The sequence below is a fragment of the Colobus angolensis genome, unplaced genomic scaffold, assembly GCF_000951035.1.
Source record: "Colobus angolensis palliatus isolate OR3802 unplaced genomic scaffold, Cang.pa_1.0 Scaffold5, whole genome shotgun sequence".
Classification (NCBI taxonomy): Eukaryota; Metazoa; Chordata; class Mammalia; order Primates; family Cercopithecidae; genus Colobus; species Colobus angolensis.
In genome coordinates, this window is record NW_012118487.1 from 28,841,640 (window position 1) to 28,861,567 (window position 19,928).

The following is a 19,928-nucleotide window of genomic DNA, read 5'->3' on the forward strand; positions in this document are numbered from 1 at the left end:
CTTACTAGGTTGGGGAAGTTCTCCTGGATGATATCCTGAAGAGTGTTTTCCAACTTGGTTCCATTTTCCCCCTCACTTTCAGGCACACCAATCGGACATAGATTTGGTCTTTTCACATAATCCCATATCTCCTGGAGAATTTGTTCATTTCTTTTTACTCTACATTTCTCTTCTCACTTCATTTCATTCATTTGATCTTCAATCACTGATAATCTTTCTTCCAGTTGATCGAGTCGGTTACTGAAGCTTGTGCAGTTGTCACGTAGTTCTCGTGTCATGGTTTTCATCTCTATCAGTTCTTTTAATGTCTTCTCTGCATTGATTATTCGAGTTATCCATTCAACCATTCTTTTTTCAAGGTTTTTAGTTTCTTTTCGCTGGTTACGTAGTTCCTCCTTTAGCTCTGAGAAGTTTGATGGACAGAAGCCTTCTTCTCTCAACTCGTCAGTCATTCTCCATCCAGCTTTGTTCCGTTGCTGGCAATAAGCTACGTTCGTTTGGAGGGGGAGATGCGCTCTGATTTTTTGAACTTCCAGCTTTTCTGCACTGCTTTTTCCCCATCTTTGTGGTTTTATCTGCCTTTGGTCTTTGATGTTGGTGACGTACTGATGGGGTTTTGGTGTGGGTGTCCTTTCTGTTTGTTAGTTTTCCTTCTAACAGTCAGGACTCTCAGCTGCAGGTCTGTTGGAGTTTGCTTGAGGTCCACTCCAGACCCTGTTTGCCTGGGTATCAGCAGCGGAGGCTGCAGAAGATAGAATATTGCTGAACAGTCAGTGCTGCTGTCTGATTCTTGCTCTGGAAGCTTCGTCTCAGTGTGTACCCAGCCGTGTGAGGTGTGATGTGTCAGTCTGCACCTAGTAGAGGATGTCTCCCAGCTAGGCTACTCAGGGGTCAGGGACCCACTTGAGCAGGCAGTCTGTCCGTTCTCAGATCTCAACCTTCGTGCTGGGAGAACCACTGCTCTCTTCAAAGCTGTCAGGCAGGGACTTTTACATCTGCAGAGGTTTCTGCTGCTTTTTGTTTAGCTATGCCCTGTCCCCAGAGGAGGAGTCTACAGAGGCAGGCCAGTCTGGTCTCCTTGAACTGTGGTGGGCTCCACCCAATTCGAGCTTCCCAGCTGCTTTGTTTATCTACTTAAGCCTCAGCAATGGTGGGCGCCCCTCCCCCAGCCTCACTGCTGCCTTGCAGTTAGATTGCAGACTGCTGTGCTAGCAATGAGGGAGGCCCCTTGGGCGTGGGACCCTCCAGGCCAGGTGTGGGATATAATCTCCTGGTGTGCCCATTTGCTAAGACCCTTGGTAAAGCACAGTATTAGGGTGGGAGTTACCAGATTTTCCAGGTGTTGTGTGTCTCAATTTCCCTTGGCTAGGAAAAGGAACTTCCTTCCCCCTTGCGCTTCCCAGGTGAGGCGATGCCTCGCCCTGCTTCAGCTCTCGCTGGTGGGGCTGCACCCGCGGACCAGCATCAACTGTCCAACATGCCCTAGTGAGATGAACCCGGTACCTCAGTTGAAAATGCAGAAATCACCCGTCTTCTGTGTCGCTCACGCTGGGAGCTAGAGGCTGGAGCTGTTCCTATTTGGCCATCTTGGGCACCACTATCTTTTCACTAAAATCTTATTTTTGCCTCTTACGTCCTAGGGAATGGTAGTTTGAGCTACCATTCTGACCGTGTTAGCTGAATGGTTAGCATTTCTAGTAGCTGTGTTCTCTTTAAAGAGGAGTATTTTTCTGTCTACCTTGTTAATGGGAAGGAGATTTAAAGCCCTCTTTTGTGGAAGAAAAAATGTCTTTCTTTTATAGAGTGAAATGAAATCTGATCTCTTTCATCTCTTTGGCACCATGACACTTCCTGTGTACAATCATTAAACATTTCTCACAAGGGTAGTTCAGGTCACTGATTTTAATTATCGGAGGCGCCATACTGTACAGCCTACAATAGCATTAGCATAGTAGAAGATAACGGACACGAGGGAAAGTGACAGAAATAACAGAAGTGGCTAGAAGGTACATAATATGGTGGTAATAGCTATCATCAGGCATCTATTATGTGCCCGGTATGGGACTAGACATGCCTCACATATGCTGCATACAATACCTTACTTAATTCTTACAACAAATATATGAGGTTGTTAGATGTGGTTTTATTTTTCAGATAAAGAAACTGAGCCTGAGAGATGGTGTTTTGAAGAAGGTTATTAGCCTATTATGAAATAGGGTTTAGCTGGAGTATGGCCTGTTCTCTATTCTCCACATCATGCTGTCTCCCAGTAAAGCAAAACAAATGAAAAAGGAAATGATTTGCTGTAAACCAATTGCAAACCACAAGAAACATTGAATGAAAGGTCACAGGGTGAATTACACAGAGAGTGTTATAAACTTGGCAGGGAGAAATAAAATGTTTTATCATTTCTCTGTATGGCAGAGGGGAGGAAAAAATGGAAGGAACAGCAAAAACAATGGTTTCCTGAGGTGATCGTAAATGTGCTTCCACAGAAAATGACGTTTTAGAGGAACAGTGGAAATTGAAGAAGCAGGAAGGACTGAATATATGGAAGTGATAGACAAGAATGATTAGGAGACCAGAGAGAGAGAAAAAAGTAATTCAGGTAACCATCATAGCAGTACCTTTCAAACTTTTCTGACTGCAGTCACAGTAAGAAATGCATTTTACATAGGTACCCAGTCAACAACACTGTGTGTGTGTATGCATGTGTATGTGTGTGTGGTGTTATGTATCATTAAAACAAAGGTACAAAAGCAATTTAGTGAAAAGTGATAGTCTTTTACAAATGGTGCTAAAATAACTGGATATACATATACAAAAAAATTGACCTTCATATCTCTTCTTATATACAAAAATGGACTTGAAAAAGGTCATGGACCTATATGTATAAACCTAAAACTATAAAACTTCTAAAAGAAAGCATAGGAGAAAATCTTTGTGATCTTAGATTAGACAAAGATTATTTAGACTGGGCACAGTAGCTCATGCTTGAGGCCAGGAGTTGAGACTAACCTGGGCAACATAATGAGATCCCATCTCTACGAAAAAGACTTTTTTTGACAAAGTAATTTTTAGGTATAACACCTATGGCATGATCCATTAAAGAATAAATTAATAAAGTAAACTTTATCAAAATTAAAAACTTCTGCTCTTCACAAGACAATTTCAAAAATGAAAGTATAAGCACAGATTAGAAGAAAATATTTGCAAAGTACGTATCTGATAAAGGACTTGTATTCAGAGCATATAAAATACTCTTGGTCTAATATCCAGCATCCATAAGGAACAGAAACAAATTTACAAGAAAAAACCAAGCAACCCCATTAAAAAGTGGGCAAGTGACAAGAATACTTTTCTAAAGAAGACATACATGTGTCCAAGAAGCATATGAAAAAAACCTCGATATCACTGATAATGAGAGAAATGCAAATCAAAACCACAATAAGATACTATCTAACACCAGTCAGAATGGCTATTATTAAAAAGTCAAAAAATAACAGATGCTGGCAAGGTTGCAGAGAAAAGGGAACACTTGTTGGTTGGAGTGTAAATTAGTTCAACCATTGTGGAAAGCAGGGTGGCACTTCCTCACAGAGCTAAAAACAGAACTGTCATTTGATGTAGCAATCCCATCACTGGGTATAAAACCAGTGGAATATAAATTAGTATATCATAAAGACACGTGCACACAAATGTTCATTGCAGCACTGCTCACAATAGCAAAGACATGGAATCAACCTAAATGCCCATTAATGATAGATTGAATAAAGAAAACATGGTGCATATACAACATGGAATACTACACAGCCATAAGAGTGAGATCATGTCTTTTGTGGGAACATGGATGGAACTGGAGGCCATTAGCCTTAGCAAACTAACGCAGGAGTAGAAAACCAAATACTGCATGTTCTCACTTATAAGTGGTAGCTAAATGATAAGAACTCACAGACACAAAGAAGAGAACAACAGCCTACTTAAGGGTAGAGGATGGGAGGAGGGAGAGGAGCAGAAAAAGTAACTATTGGGTACTAGGCTTAGTACCTGGGTGACAAAATAATCTGTACAACGAACCCCCATGATATGAGTTTACCTGTATAACAAATTTGCACATGTACCCCCAAACCTAAAATAAAAGTTTTTAAAAAAGCTTAACTCTCAATAAGAAGACGAGACAATTAAGAAATGGGCAAAATATTTGAACACTTCACTAAAGAAAATATGTGGATAGCAAATAAGCAAAAGATCCTCTACATGATTAGTCATTAGAGATTGCAAATTAAAACTGCAATGAGACATCACTACGTATCTATTAGAATGCACCAATTAAGAAGATCAAGTGTTGGCAAAGATGTGGAGAAGATAGAACTCTCATACACTGCTAATGGGAATGTAAAAATGACACAACTACTGTTGAATCAATTTGGAAGTTCCTTTACAAAGTTATACATCTACCATATGATCCAGCCATTGCACTTCTAGTTATTTACCCAAGATAAATGAAAACAAGTGTCCATAAAAAGATTTATACACAAATGTTCATAGCAGTTTTATACAGCCCCAAATTGAAAAGAACCCCAAAGTCCATCAACAGGTAAATGTTACATATCTGTACAATAGAATATTACTCAGCAATAAAACGGAATAAACTATTGTTGCATGTTATAATTCAGATGATCTCAAAATAATTATGCTTAGTGTAAGAAGTCAGACAAGCCAGGCCCAGTGGCTCACTCCTGTAATCCCAGCACTTTGGGAGGCCAAGTTGGCTGGATCACTTGAGACCAGTCTGACCAACAGGGTGAAACCAAATCTCTAGTAAAAATACAAAAACTAGCCGGGTGTGGTGGTAGGTGCCTGTAATCTCAGCTACTAGGGAGGCTGAGGCAGGAGAATGTTTGAATCCAGCAGGCGGAGGTTACAGTGAGCGGAGATTGCGCCACTGCACTCCAGCGTGGGCAACCGAGCAAGACTCCCTCTCAGGAAAAAAAAAAAAAACAAAGAAGCCAGACAAAAGAGGGTGCTTACTGTATGATTTGATGCCATTTAGATCAAATTCTAGAAACCGTAAACTAATCTACAGTAATAGAAAGCAGAAAAGTGATTGCCTGGGTATGGGAAAAATGACAGATATGTTCTTAATCTTAACTGTAGTGAGAATCCATGGATAGAGCTGCTCAATTTCACAAATAAAAACATAGAGTGGCCAGTAAAATTTGAATTTCAGATGAATAAATTTTTTAGTATAAGTATGTACCATGCAAATATTTGGGACATACTTATACTAAAAACGATTCATTATTTATCTGAAATCCAAATTTAACTGGGAATTCTGTACTTTAAATCTGACAAGCCTGTTCGTGTGTACATATATGTAAAAATGTACACATGTATGCTTCAAATATGTGCAATTTATTGTATGTCAATTACATCTCAATACAGCTGGCTTAAAAAAAAAAAAAAAGAAATTGAAGTTAACCAAGGAAGATGAAATGACTTTCCCAAGTTCTCTATGCCAATGGCAGCAAGGTCAAAACCAAAATCTTAATTGCCATTTTTCCCTGTTCAAGTGCTCTTTCTATTATACAAAAAAAAAAAAAAAAGTTTATTTACGGGGATGGGAAAAGAAATCCTCAGAGTAAGAAATATTCAGATAAAGAAATTTAATTTGTAAATCTTTACTCTCATGTGGCTTTACCCACCTACTATTTCACCTGTTTATAAATCCGTTTTACAAGCTAAGTGCTGCAGCATAGTGAAAACCGTTTTTGGAATGAATAAGGAGTCACTTTATTTCAGTCTCCTCAATGATCAGGAAGCACAGCCAATTCCCTGGGTGTCTTAAAGTAGGGAAAGGCAAAGGTTTTACAAAAGAGATAGCAAAAAAATGTAAAGATTATCTATCTGTTGATTATGGCTTACTTGCTTTCCACAATTAAATATTTCTCAATAATCCAGATAGCAGGTTCACATGTTTTTCTTACAGCATACTTTTAGCTATTTTCCTTTTATTATGTATTTACAAGGTTGAGAAATACCACTTACTGGTCTAAATTACCCTGGCCTAAATTGAAGTCACTTACTGCCATCGAGAAATAGACAAGCCCTTCCTAATGTACTGTTTATCTAGGGAATTGCCACATTTCATCCAGGCTAAAAGTGTCATTTTCATAAATTACATTTAACTTGTCTATAATTGTGATGCTCTTTGCTATCAATGCCTACACTTAAAGTGGTAAATTTCTTTTCTCTTTTTGAAGCAAAGCCAGTATTAAGTCAATGGTACTTTTTTTTTTTTTTTTAGACACGGTCTCACTCTGTCTCCCAGACTAGAGTGCAGTGGCATGATCTTGGCTCACTGCAGGCTCAAATTCCTGACCTCCTGGGCTCAAGCAATCCTCCAGCCTCAGCCTCTCAAGTAGCTGGAACCACAGGTGGTTGCCACCACACTCAGTTAATTTTTAAATTTTTTTGTAGAGACAGGGTCTCACTCTGTTTCCCAGCCTGGTCTTGAACTCCTGGACTCGAGTGATCCTCCTGTCTTGGCCTTCCAAAGTAGTCATGAGCCACCACGCCTGGCCTTAATGGTACATATATTTTACAACCCATATTATTATAGAGTGGAGGATTGAGAGCACTATTTCCACCCCGTCCAGTGTGGGTTGTGCCCTGTGGATTACATCATAATTACCATCATTACTCACAGCAATAAAACAGCAATGCATACCTCTCAGCTCTTTCCAGTGTGGGTAAAACCAGGGCGATTCTTACCTAATGTTATTTCCAATCTATCTGTGTAATTTACTGTCTTCTCCACTTTTCTATTTTTTTATTGCGCTGGCAAATCTATTTTATATTCACATCTTCTCACTGGTCATTTATACAACTCTAATAATAAGAAAACCAATTAACACAAAGGCAGAAATGATATGGGGCCAAACTGACACTGGCAATGTAGAGTCAAGCAAGACTCTCCATTGGGACCTCTTATTGTACAAATAAAAAGTACGCTCTTTTATGAATCTAGTTTGAAATACTTATTTTTGCAGTTATGTAATCAATTAAGTCTAATAAATACAGAAGCTTCATTCATATCTAAAATATGCAAGAAGGAGGTGTAAGATAAAAGACAAATATGAAAACTGCTGTAGATCAGGATTTAGTAAACCATGGCTTGTGTGCCAAATCTGGCTTGCCACCTTTTTTTATACAGCTAAAAGTGGGCTTTCATTTTGTAAGTAGTTGAAAAAAATTAAAAGAAAAATCCCAACCCGTAAAAACTATATAAAATTCTAATTTCAGTGTCCATAAATTATGTTTTATTAGAACACAGCCACACTTACTGGTTTACATATTGTCTACTGCAGTGACAGGGTTGAGGAGGAGTTGTGATAGAGATTGTATGTATGACCTGTAGGCCTAAAACATTTAGTATCTGGCCTTTAAAAAAAAAAGTGCTGACCTCTGCTCTAGATCAAGGAGTTTGATTATTGAGGCCAGGCACAGTGGCTCATGTCAGTAATCTCAGCACTTTGGGAGGCCAATGTGGGAGGATCACTTGAGGCCAGGAGTTTGACACCAGCCTGGGTAACATAGTAAGTCCTCCATATCTACCAAAAAATTAAAAAATTAGCCAAGTGTGGAGGCCCATGCCTGTAATCACAACTACTTGGGAGGCTGAGGTGGGAGAATTATTTGAGCCCAGGAGTTCAAGGCTGCAGTGAGTCAGGATTGTGCCACTGCACTCCAGCCAGGGCAACAGAGTGAGACCCTGTCTCTAAACAATAACAACAGCAATTAAAGAGCTTGAATATGGAGGAATACCAATAATTGCCCTATCCCTTGCAATTTGTGAGGATAGCTTCTGACTGAGCCCCTGGCTTGCCTCCATTTCTTGGCATTGCTTTAGTATAAAACCATATCCTTGGCTGGGTGTGGTGGCTCACACCTGTAATCCCAGCACTTTCGAGGCAGGCAGATCACCTGAGGTCAGGAGCTTGAGACCAGCCTGACCAACATAGTGAAACCCTGTCTCTATTAAAATTACAAAATTAGCTAGGCTTGGTGGTGCATGCCTATAATCCCAGCTACTTCGGAGGCTGAGGCAGGAGAATTGCTGGAGCCCAGGAGGCAGAGGTTGCAGTGAGCTGAGATTGTGCCATTGCACTCCAGCCTGGGCAACAAGAGCGAAGCTTCCTCTCAAAACAAAACAAAGCAAAAAAAACAAAAGCCATATCCACAAGTACGATAGTACAAACACCAAACTAATTATGATTTAGCTAGAAATGAAGACCAAAGAGGAGAAAAGAAGTAACTTCAAATAATTTCATGTGGTCTTAAAAGTAAATCGCACAGCAGCAGTAAAAAGTTGCCTTGTGTCTGTATGTGTGTTTGTGTGTGTTTACTCTGAGGAATGTTTTCCTTTTTGCTTTGTAACTGATTACCCAGAGGCCAGCACACTCTTCTCCCTTTCCAGAGAGCCTCTATTTTTTATTGGGTGTCTACCCTGACCTCACATGACTCAGAATGAAATTCTGAATCATCCAAGCCAGTCATCGAAATTCCAGTTCCCTTGCCAGTGCTTGGTTTTAGGAAGAGACGAATGACTCAATCCTGGTGAATAAAATGAGAGAGGAATTTATCTGAGGTTTTCTAGGAAGGGCTTCCCCACTGATTGAACATACACACACCCTCTTGAACATCATTGTATCTGCCTATGATACCTGAAACCGTGACAGCCTCCTAGGGACCTCTAGGGGAACTTGCCCGAGGTAAGGGGAGGGTGCAGTGCACACAGATGGAAAAGCCTGTGATTCTGAAGACATCACTGAGCTACTGAAGAAAGCAACCCCAGATTCCTCCTCCTGCCTCAGAAGATCTTATTATGGGACATAATTTTCCTTTATTGTTTAATCAATTTTGCAATGGATTTCCTATTACTTGTAGCACTCAAATGGATTTTTAATAGTTCTATATATACAAATCTTACTAATTTTTTTCATGAAATAGCTAGAGTCTATCTATGTGAATAGTGAGAGTTTCTTATAATAAAATTGACTGTATCATGCATATTTATGCTAGGAAAATTGCAAGCCAAAATAAAGAAAATGTAATTTATTTGTTATCTACTTAGGTTTTCCTTTCAGGAGAGATGGGTATGTGGAGAGTCACTTGGTTGCAAAATTTTGTCAAGAGGGTCAGTTTTACTTTTCAACTAAAAGTCCAAGGATATTTACAAAATTTTTTATTCTGCCTTCTTTCTCTACTAAACAGGAAAACTATGGAATTTTACATTTTTGATTATATCAGCAAATTTAATGAGCAAGCAGTCATTCTTTCAGCAAATATTACTAAGCATTGGCTTGGTGCATTGCACTGTCCAGAATGCAAAAGATGTTCCAAAGCAAATGAGACATAGTGTGAGTCTCTAATAGGGACTAATAAGGGGTTAACTGTCAAGCAAAGAGACAAGACACATACTCACGAAACGGCTAGGAAACCTCAGCACACAAATGAAACAGATCAAATTGTACTTTAAAGTTTCAGTGAATAATAATGTTTGCCATGAAGGTTAGAAAATGTTTTCCTTTTTTTTTTCTGAGATGGAGTGTCACTCTGTCGCCAGGGTGGAGCACAGTGGTGCGATCTCAGCTCACTGCAAGCTCTGCCTCCCGGGTTCAAGCGATTCTCCTGCCTCAGTCTCCCAAGTAGCTGGGACTATAGGCACATGCCACCACACCCAGCTAATTTTTGTATTTTAGTAAAGACAAGGTTTCACGATGTAGGCCAAGATGGTCTCGATCTGTTGACCTCGTGATCCACCTGCCTCGGCCTCCCAAAATGCTGGGATTACAGGCGTGAGCCACCATGCCCGGCTCAGAAAATGTTTTCTAAAGGAGGTGAGCATGGTCTTTAGATTGTATGGGAGACCAGAAAAACAGAGGCCATGTCATAATGACCTTTGTTCACACTGAGCCAGTATTGGGCACGTGGTAAGGTGCCAAATATATTATTTAAGCCATCAGTTAAACTGTGCATAAGTGTCAGGTGAATTCTCTAATTCTTTGTAACTGAATTCCAATTTATAATTTGAGCCATAATTATATCAGTTACCTAATTGACACAATAATCCCAAGAGTTTATTATTGGAAGCAGTTTGATTAGTAATCACTGCCCCTAATGCTTTCAGGTTGTCCACAGGAAAGTTTGACTACAAAAAATAAAAAGAATAATAACGAAGTCCAGGCACAGGGGCTCATGCCTGTAATCCCCACACTTTGGGTGTCCAGAGTAGGAGGAGCACTTGAGGCCAGGAATTCAAGATCAGCCTGGGCAACACAGCAAGACCCTGTCTTTATTAAAAAGAAAAATGAAAAAAATGAGAAACTTTATCGTTTGAGAATAGAACTAAGGTATGTAGCAAGGATGCTTTCGCCTGCTCTTTATTCAGCTCATTCAGAAATTTGACAAACCGAGCCTTTCAATTCTTTCAATGGTTAGACCCATTGCATAACTGTACCAACTGAATTGAAATGCAGCATTTAAACATTTTCCAGGCCATGAGTCCGTTCTGTGGTAAATGTCAGAATTGGAGAGCCTATTCACATTAGCAGTTGTAGTAATTAATCTCTAGCAGTATCTCCTTTTTTCTTCCCCCTATGTGCACATGTCAGACGTGCCCATTAGAGTTCATTTCATAGGTTCGAATCCCACCACCGCCCTCTGGCCTTTACCTTGGCTTGATTCTCCTGACAAGCCCAGCTGTTCTGCACTACACATCTTCAACGGGCAAATTATGCCTATGGTGTCAACAGATTATCAAATATACTTATTGAAACACTGATTTCCACGGTCCACTTGATTCGTTTTGATTTATTTCTTTGGTGGGTTTCCATCTGGTCACTGAAATTGAGGACTGACCTCATGAGGCAATATTATAAAATGAAATAATATTCCTGTGAGCTCTCATCCTTCTACCTCTAAGTCTTAAAAATAAATGTAGTGAAAAGCAATTCTTCCTTTGACCTTACACTTAAGGATCTTAACATAAATCCCAGAATAGGAGGGTTTTAAGGCAGTTCTAGAAATTAAGTGGCTCGTTGGAAATTTAAAGAAGTGATTGCCTCTCACCCAATATGACTTTATATATCTTCAGTCTTATAATGGAACTCTTTAATTCATGTGTTCAATCAACAATTCACTTATTTATTCAACATGCATTTCTTTTGTGGATCTCCTATGTTCAAAGCACAGTGCTGGACATTAAGAATTAACAGAGATAAATAAGATACAACTCTTATCCTCCAAGAGCTTACAAATGAGGAACATCCAGTAAATTTGATATAGAAAAGAAGAAGTGAAATTCAATGAAACTACCATACTACATCGTGTTGAGTGTTTAATTTTGACTTGAGGGGATTAGATATGTTCTCCATAGATGGAAGCATTTACAATAAGCCTTGTAGGGTTTGGTTTAACAATGAGAAAAGGTTATGGACAGTATTATGGTCAGATTAGGAAGACACTATTCTGCAATCCTGAGACATCTGAATGGAAACAAATTCCCAAGCGCTGGAGAAAATTATTTCATGTTTTTAAGGAAAGGAAGTGTTTAATATTATCTGAGTTTTAAATCACTCTTGACAGCTGTGTAGAAGATGGATTAGAAAGGAGAGAAACTAGAGCCAAGACTACTTAAGGAGGCTATGGTGATAATCCAGATGATGAAGAATTGTTTATTTCTAGCACCTGCCTCTCAAAGAATGCCAGTTTCATAAAGGCAACGGCCTTTGTTCTTTTCACTGCTATATTCCAAGCACTCAGAACAGTGCCTGACATGTAGTAGCTGTTCATAAGTACGTGTTGAATAAATGAATAAATCAGTGAAAGAATAAATGAAGGAACTAAATGAGACAATGAAACTGCAGAGAATCCCAGTAACAGAAAAAGAAAAAGAAAAAAAAAATCCTGCAGAGAAGAGGTCAGAAAGAGACATTTGCTTCAAGGATGGAATTTTCCTCTACTCTATTAACACACATTGTAGTTCGGTCCTTTTCTTTCTTTCTTTTCTTTCTTTTTTTAGAGACAGGAACTCACTCTGTTGCCCAGGCTGGAGTGGCATGATCATAGCTCACTGCTACCTCAAACTTCTGGGCTCAAATGAGCCTCCTGCCTCAGCCTCCTGAGGAGCTGGGACTACCCGGGCATGCCACGGGTGACCAGCTATTTAACAATTTTTTTTGTAGAGAGGCCTTACTATGCTGCCGAGGCTGGTCTCAGACTCCTACACTCCAGTGATCCTCCCTTTTTAGCCTTCCATGGTGCCTGACACACCATGCCCAGCCCTTTTTTCAAGTGTTGGCAAAAGATGAAGTTTGTTGGACTGACTGGACACGCACACACACACAAACACACATACTTGGGTTGCGAAGCATGTACACCACACCTTCTAACACGAAGTGCTTTTCACTCAGCTTGTACTACGGTTTCAGTGTGCCCACCTCCTCAAATTCAGGTGTTGAAATTTAACGGCCAATGTGATAGGAGTAAGAGGTGGGGCCTTTAAGAGATGATTAGGTCATGAGGGCTCCTCCCTCATGAATGAGATTAAAGCCTTTATAAAGAAGGCTTCACAAAGCCTCCAGCTTGTTTGTCCTTCCACCCGCTGCCCTGTCGGGATCTGGTGTTCCTCTCCTCCAGAAGATGCAGCAACGAGGCGCCATCTTAGGAGCGGAGAGCAGCCTTCGTCACATGACCTGCCAGCACCTTGATCTTGGACTCCCAGCCTTCATAACTGTATGAAAACAAATTTCTGTTCTTTACAAGTTACTTAGTCTGGGGTATTTTGTTATAGCAGCACAAACCAAGACAGCCGGCAAGTAATAGCTTTTTACAAAAACTTACTACAGTCCACAGAGCAACTAAGGAGCTAACGACAGATAAATATCTACTCTCACATTTACAGTAGGATGCATATAAATGATCCAGTAGGGAAAAACCATCTATGTTTAAATCAGTTTGGGGAACACTGGGCTATGTAACTGTAAATAGTTTATTTACCATATAAGTCTTATCAGAACTCTTAATATACTTTCATATGCTGTGAATATCTACAAGGCAAATGTAGCAAGCAGTGTTCCCAAGTGCATTTGACTGTAGAGATCCCTCCCACACACACTACCACCTTCATGGTGCACTCATGCGAGCAGCATTTGATGAAGTATTTGGGAAAACACTGGTCTGAGTCTGGGCACAGTGGCTCATGTCTGTAATCTCAGCACTTTGGAAGACCAAGGCAGGAGGTTCACTTGAGGCCAGGAGTTTGAGACCCAGCCTGGGCAGTAAGACTCCATGTCTACAAATAAAAATAATAATAATTAGCCAAATGTGATGACCTGCACCTGTAGTCCTACCTACTCGAGAGGCTGAGTCAGGAGGATCCCTGGAGCCCAGGTGGTCAAGGCTGCAGTGAGCTAGTATTGCATCACTTCAGCCTGGGTGAAGCAAGGTCCTGTTTCTGAAAAGGAAAAAAAGTATCTTCTGAAGGATACACCTCAGAGTAAAATAAAATTTAAAAACTGGCTTAAACATACACTGCAATTCCAAAAAGACTAATACAGTTCTTCCATATTTCACTGTTTAGAAGGGATTGCAAAAAGTTCCTTTTGACAGAGTTTTGTAAATGAGACCTCAACACAGGGTTTCATGCTCTGACAATTCTATGCTTTATCAAAGTAGTTCCATCTAAGTGAAAACCTGAAGCAAATAAAACTGAAGCCACGATGTATTCATCAGGGTAAATTAGCCACTCAGTGAATACTCAATTTTCTTGGGGAGTGATGGTGATTAGGAAGCTGTGAAAACACCTGCTAAAATTGTTTCTGAAAAACCCTCCCATTTTCGGCTTCCTTGGAAAGCTGCGATTCGTTTTCTGAGCACAGTCTTGTTACACGTTTACCATCCTATCAAGAGTACCTGGTCCGCGTGTCAGGGGCAGTGGATCAAAGCCTTTGCCCGCCTTACACTTTCTGCAAATACTGAGCTCCCTGATTTAAGAGCAAGATGAAAGCCACAGGAGCCAGAAAGGACTGAGGCAATGTCACCACAACACAGATTCTCTCTCCAAGATCTTTGGTTAACTTTTGGAAAAAAAATGAAGTTCCTTCTTTCTGTCCCCAGTCTGCCCATACAGGTCTACATTCATTTTGGTTATGGGGTTTTTGAACTTCTTCCTGGGCCAGTAGCTTCATTGTCTTATCTTTCATCAGTAAGTACCATTTCTTACAGAAAGTCTTAGGTCTTTCACATTCACATGATTAACTATACCAATTTTAGCAGGGCTTGGTGGCATGTGCCGTAGTCCCCGCTACTTGGGAGGTTGAGGCAGGAGAATCATGTGAGCCCAGGAGTTCAAGTCTTTAGAGCACTATTATTGTACCTGTGAATAGCCACTGCACTTCAGCCTGGGCAACACAGCAAGACCCTATCTCTTTTTAAAAAATGCGTTTATTTGAGCTAGCTGCAAAAGTTTTTTATTATCTTTTAAGTTCTGAGACTCATGTGCAGAACATGCAGGTTTGTTTACATGTGCCATGGTGGTTTGCTGCACCCATCAGCCCATCATCTACATTACGTATTTCTCCTAATGCTATCCCTCTCCTAGCCCCTCACCCCACAACAGGACCCAATGTATGATGTTCCCCTGCCTATGTCCATGTGTTCTCATTGTTCAACTCCCACTTATGAGTGAGCACATGCAGTGTTTGGTTTTCTATTCTTGTGTTAGTTTGCTGAGGATGATGGTTTTCAGCTTCATCCATGTCCCTGCAAAGAACATGACCTCATCTTTTTTATGGCTGGGTAGTATTCCATGGTGTATATGTGGCACATTATCCAGTCTTTCATTGATGGGCATTTGGGTTGGTTCCAAGTCAGTATTCACTATTCACTGTTCACTATTGTGAACAGTGCCACAATAAACATACGTGTGCATGTGTCTTTATAGTAGAATGATTTATAATCCTTTGGGTATATACCCAGTGATGGGATTGTTGAGTCAAATGGTATTTCTGGTTCTAGATCCTTGAGGAATCGCCACGCTGTCTTCCACAATAGTTGAACTAATTTACACTCCCATCAACAGTGTAAAAGCGTTCCTATTTCTCCACATCCTCTCCAGCATCTGTTGTTTCCTGACTTTTTAATGATCGCCATTCTAACTGGGGTGAGATGGTATCTCATTGTGGTTTTGATTTGCATTTCTCTAATGACCAGTGATAATGAACTTTTTTTCGTATGTTTGTTGGCTGCATAAATGTCTGGGAGAAGTGCCTGTTCATATCCTTCACCCGCTTTTTGATAAGGTGTGTTTTTCTTGTAAATTTATTTAAGTTCTTTGTAGATTCTGGATATTAGCCCTTTGTCAGATGGATAGATAACATAATTTTCTCCTATTCTGTAGGTTGCCTGTTCACTCTGATGATAGTTTCTTTTGCTGTACAGAAGCTCTTTAGTTTAATTAGATCCCATTTGTCAATTTTGGCTTTCGTTGCCATTGTTTTTGGTGTTTTAGTCATGAAATCTTTGCCCATGCCTATGTCCTGAATGGTATTGCCTAGGTTTTCTTCTAGGGGTTTTATGGTTTTAGGTCTTACATTTAAGTCTTTAGTCCATCTTGAGTTAATTTTTGTATAAGGGGTAAGGAAGGGGTTCAGTTTCAGTTTTCTGCATATGGCTAGCCAGTTTTCCCAACACAATTTATTAAGTAGGGAATCCTTTCCCCATTTCTTGTTTTTGTCAGGTTTGTCAAAGACAAACATATGTGTCAAGCACACATATGTTTAGTGCAGCACTATTCACAATAGCAAAGACTTGGAACCAACCCAAATGTCCATCAATGTTAGGCTGGATAAAGAAGTCGTGGCACATATATACCATGGAATAACTATGCAGCCATGAAAAAAAATGAGTTCATGTCCTTTGGAGGGACATGGATGAAGCTGGAAACCGTCATTCTCAGCAAAGTGACTGAGGAACAGAAAACCAAACACCTCATATCCTCCCTCATAAGTGGGAGTTGAACAGTGAGAACATATGGGCACAGGGAGGGGAACATCACACATGGGGGCCTGTCAGGGGGTGGGGAGCTAGGGGAGGGATAGCATTAGGATAAATACTTAACGTAGATGATGGGCTGATGGGTGCAGCAAACCGCCATGGCACGTGTATACCTACGTAACAAATCTGCACGTTCTGCACATGTACCCCAGAACTTAAAATACCATAGTAAAAACAATCTTTTCCCAGACCTTCTCTTACTTCTGCTTTTTTCACCTATTTCTATAATTCATTGATTTTTTTTTGTTCATTGTTTTACTTTTAAAATACAAATACTTCTGCCTTTGGTATGTTATAAGCTTACCCTCACCTAACAATTTTCTCCATTTTTCAATTTTTTGTTAATACATTTAGGGAGTATTCTAATACTCATTTCAGATTTTTATCTACCTAGATAAAACACCTCCGTATCTGAAGGCCTACATCCTGCAAATATGGCATGTGAGAAATTTTAGTATATATCATGTCTTTCTTTTTTTTTTTTTTTTTTGAGGTGGTCTTGCTCTATTGCCCAAGCTGAAGTGCAGTGGCACAGTCATAGCTCACTGTAGCCTCCACCTCCTGGGCTTAAGCAATCTTCTCACCTCCATCTCTCAAATAGCTGGGACCACAGCTGTGTGCCACCATGCCTGGCTAATTTTTATTTTTTGTAGAGACAAGGTCTCACTAGTTATCCAGGCTGGTCTCAGATTCCTGAGTTCAAGCGATCCACCCACCTTGGCCTCCCAAAATGCTGGGATTACAGGCATAAACCACCACATCCAGCCTATGTCTATAGTAAGTTGATTATACACAAAGCAATTTAATGGGTCAATTAAGAGCCCAACCTTTGCATCAGACTGTCTGGGTACAAAGATCTTGTTAGCTATAATTCTGGACAAGTAACCAATCTTTCATTTTCCCCATACATAAACTGGAGAAAAAAAATTCTACCAGTCTCATTTGGTTACTAATAAGCATTAATAAGAAGTATTAATTATAAATAAGTATTAATAAGAATTAACATGTCTAAAAGGCTTATAATAGAACCTAGAACATAGTAAGTGCCATATAATTATTGGCTATTAGTATTTCAATGGTTAAAACAACAAAAGTATCTTAGAATAAAGTGTGGAGAAGTTTTAAGTACTTTTTGTCTTTTAAAGGGCCGGACTACATAAAGGATTATTTACCCAAAATTCATGAGCACACCTGCTATGTAGGAGAACAGCATCCGGCGTTAGAAAAAACTGGAGATCTCAGATATTTATGGAGGCCTGCCTCAAATAGAAGCTTGCCAGCAAAATATAAACATGAGTACGTTGGTGAAATTGGTTGGGGAGTACCACAGTATAATTTTATCAACAAATCAAGACTGGAGAGTGGCTTCCATATCAAGGTATTGCTCTTAAATTTATGCTTTTCATAGTGTACTGTTTTCTAACTTGAATTCTTTATGAATTTGCTTCTAAAGGAAATGTCGGGTGCTTGATTTCTCATTGAGACATAAAGAGGTTTGAGTTTAGCAGACAGACATGTGTGAATAAATGCATGTGCTCCACTCCTGGAGCCCGTTTAATACACCAGGGGAAGGGTATGAGGAAAACGAAGCCATGGATAATCCAAAAGCGTTTGTGTTTGGCTTTGGCATGCATTCTGATTCACATTCAGGCTGAGGCACTGGCACACACTCTTCCCCCATCCTAGCACTGCTTCATGCGTGGGTGGTGCAAAGAAAGAAGCCTGTGCTGGGCATAATCCACAAACCTAACACGTGCGTCTCAGATCTTTAAGATTCGCTGTACTGATAATGCCTTCGTATCCAGTATTAATAATTCAGGGTATGTTGTCAGAGGGTTTTAGAAACCTTGTCTTATTTCCTTTTGGTTATGTAGACATAGGCATGAGATCATGGTGTCTCCTCTGAAACAGAAGAGTGCACAAGTGGTTTTAGAAGTAAAATCTGAGAATCTGGATATTTTTTTCCAGGCAGGCCTGTGTATTGTCTGAAAATTGAATATATCAATCATGCAATAACTATATTTCCTCAAATTCTTAAGTTTCATCTGGTAAAGGTTAACAAAAGGAAAAACGATTCATTATTTTTTACTTTTTTTTTGAGACAGGGTCTCACTCTGTCGCCCAGGCTGGAGTGCAGTGGCACCATCTTGACTCACTGTAACCCCCGCCTCCCGGGTTCAAACGATTCTCCTGCCTCAGCCTCCCAAGTAGCTGGGACTAAAGGCACATGCCCATTACACTTGGCTAATTTTTGTATTTTTAGTAGAGATGGGTTTTTGCCACGTTGGCCAGGCTGGTTTCGAACTCCTGATCTGAGATCACCTGAGGTGATCCATCTGCATCGGCCTCCCAAAGTGCTGGGGTTATAGGTGTGAGCCACCACACCCGGCCAGAAAAACCTTTTTCTGGCCCAAACTGTGGCAGTTCAGGAGGGTGGATGGGAGCACAGTCTTTGAGGTTACACTCTGATTTAGATCTAGCTCTGTGACCTTGGGCAAATCTGTTCACCTCTCTGCATCTTTGTTTGCGCCTCTTCTACGTGGCAGTATTCAGAGGCCCACTTCACAGGATCATCTAAATTTCTATCCTAGTTCTGCCACCTGCTAGCTGTGTGTGGCCTTGGTTAAGTTCATTTGCCTCTGTGCGTCAGTGTCTTCATTATGAAATCTTAGTTCTAGAATATTTTTTTCTAGGCAGGCCTTTGCATCATCTTTGCTCAGATAATGGGCTGTTGTAAACAGTGTATACATTCTATATTAGGAAAGCACTAGAAGCAGTAACTAGCATGTATCAAGCCCTATATATGCTTCATATTGTTATGTTGTGAGGACTAAATATGAGAACCCAACGAATGCACTGGGCCCGATCCTGGCACCAGGCTGACATCCAGATTTTAGCTATTAGTACTGTTGTGGTTTTATTTCATGTAATTCATTAAATTTAATATAATATTTAATGTAATATGTTTAAACGCCAGGGCCAAGAAAATGCACTTGATGATAAGCAATGTCTCTTACAGCATATTCCAAAGGAGACCAGTTTCTGAGCGTGTGACAAGCTGAGTATAATGAATGCTTAGGTTCTTAAACTGTGTCCTATTCCACTTAGGCAATAAAAATGAAAATCCAAAATTTGATTAAATATCAAACTAGCCACCAGCAAGAAGAGTCCAGCCCCAAAGCAAGGCAGCTGGTTTGAATAAAGTCCAGAAATTTTGTTGTCTTGGTGTTTCTCCTTGGGTGATGATGCCCTGCTCTCAGACACAGCCCTCAATCTGTCAGACCATCTTGAGTGTGTATAGCCTCTCTTCCTTCTTTATCTTTAACTTAAGAACCCATTTTTCTGCTCAAAATGAACTGCAATCAAACATGCCCTGGTCTTCAAAGCAAGCTGGGAATCCAAAAGAGATAATAGCCACGAGTTAGCCTTCCAGGAATGTATTTATTCTGTATCTTTAGTTAGTATTTCATGGATTGCTTTTAATCACTGCCCTGCTGGGTAATGGGGTCCTCTTTGTCTCTGAGATTGTGAGCCACATAGTGATTTTCTTCCCCAGCTGTGGCACGCTCAGAAACTGCTTGGAATATACTATAAGGGATGTTGCTTGTCATCTGTGTAGTTTCTTAGCCCCAGTATTTTAATAGTAATTGTTTTCAAGGGTCTAGCTGTCTCAGAGAACAATCTTGAACAATACCTTAAAGCTCCTTGGACTTAGAGCTTTATAATAGGGGGGAGAAAAAAGACTCACTGAGAATGACCACACATACCAGCATTGAAATTGAAGCATCTATAATTTCCTTAACAGTTAA

The 19,928-nt window shown here is 40.1% G+C and overlaps 1 protein-coding gene across 1 annotated transcript in view; it reads left to right on the forward strand.

Annotated features, from left to right (window-relative positions):
• Positions 1-19,928, forward strand: part of LOC105524437 (chromosome unknown open reading frame, human C4orf45) — a 140,981-nt gene that overhangs the window by 36,371 nt on the left and 84,682 nt on the right. The window contains exon 2 of the mRNA XM_011959699.1: positions 17,265-17,497. Within this exon, the coding sequence (XP_011815089.1) occupies positions 17,265-17,497 (233 nt within the window). The remainder of the gene's footprint in view (positions 1-17,264; positions 17,498-19,928) is intronic.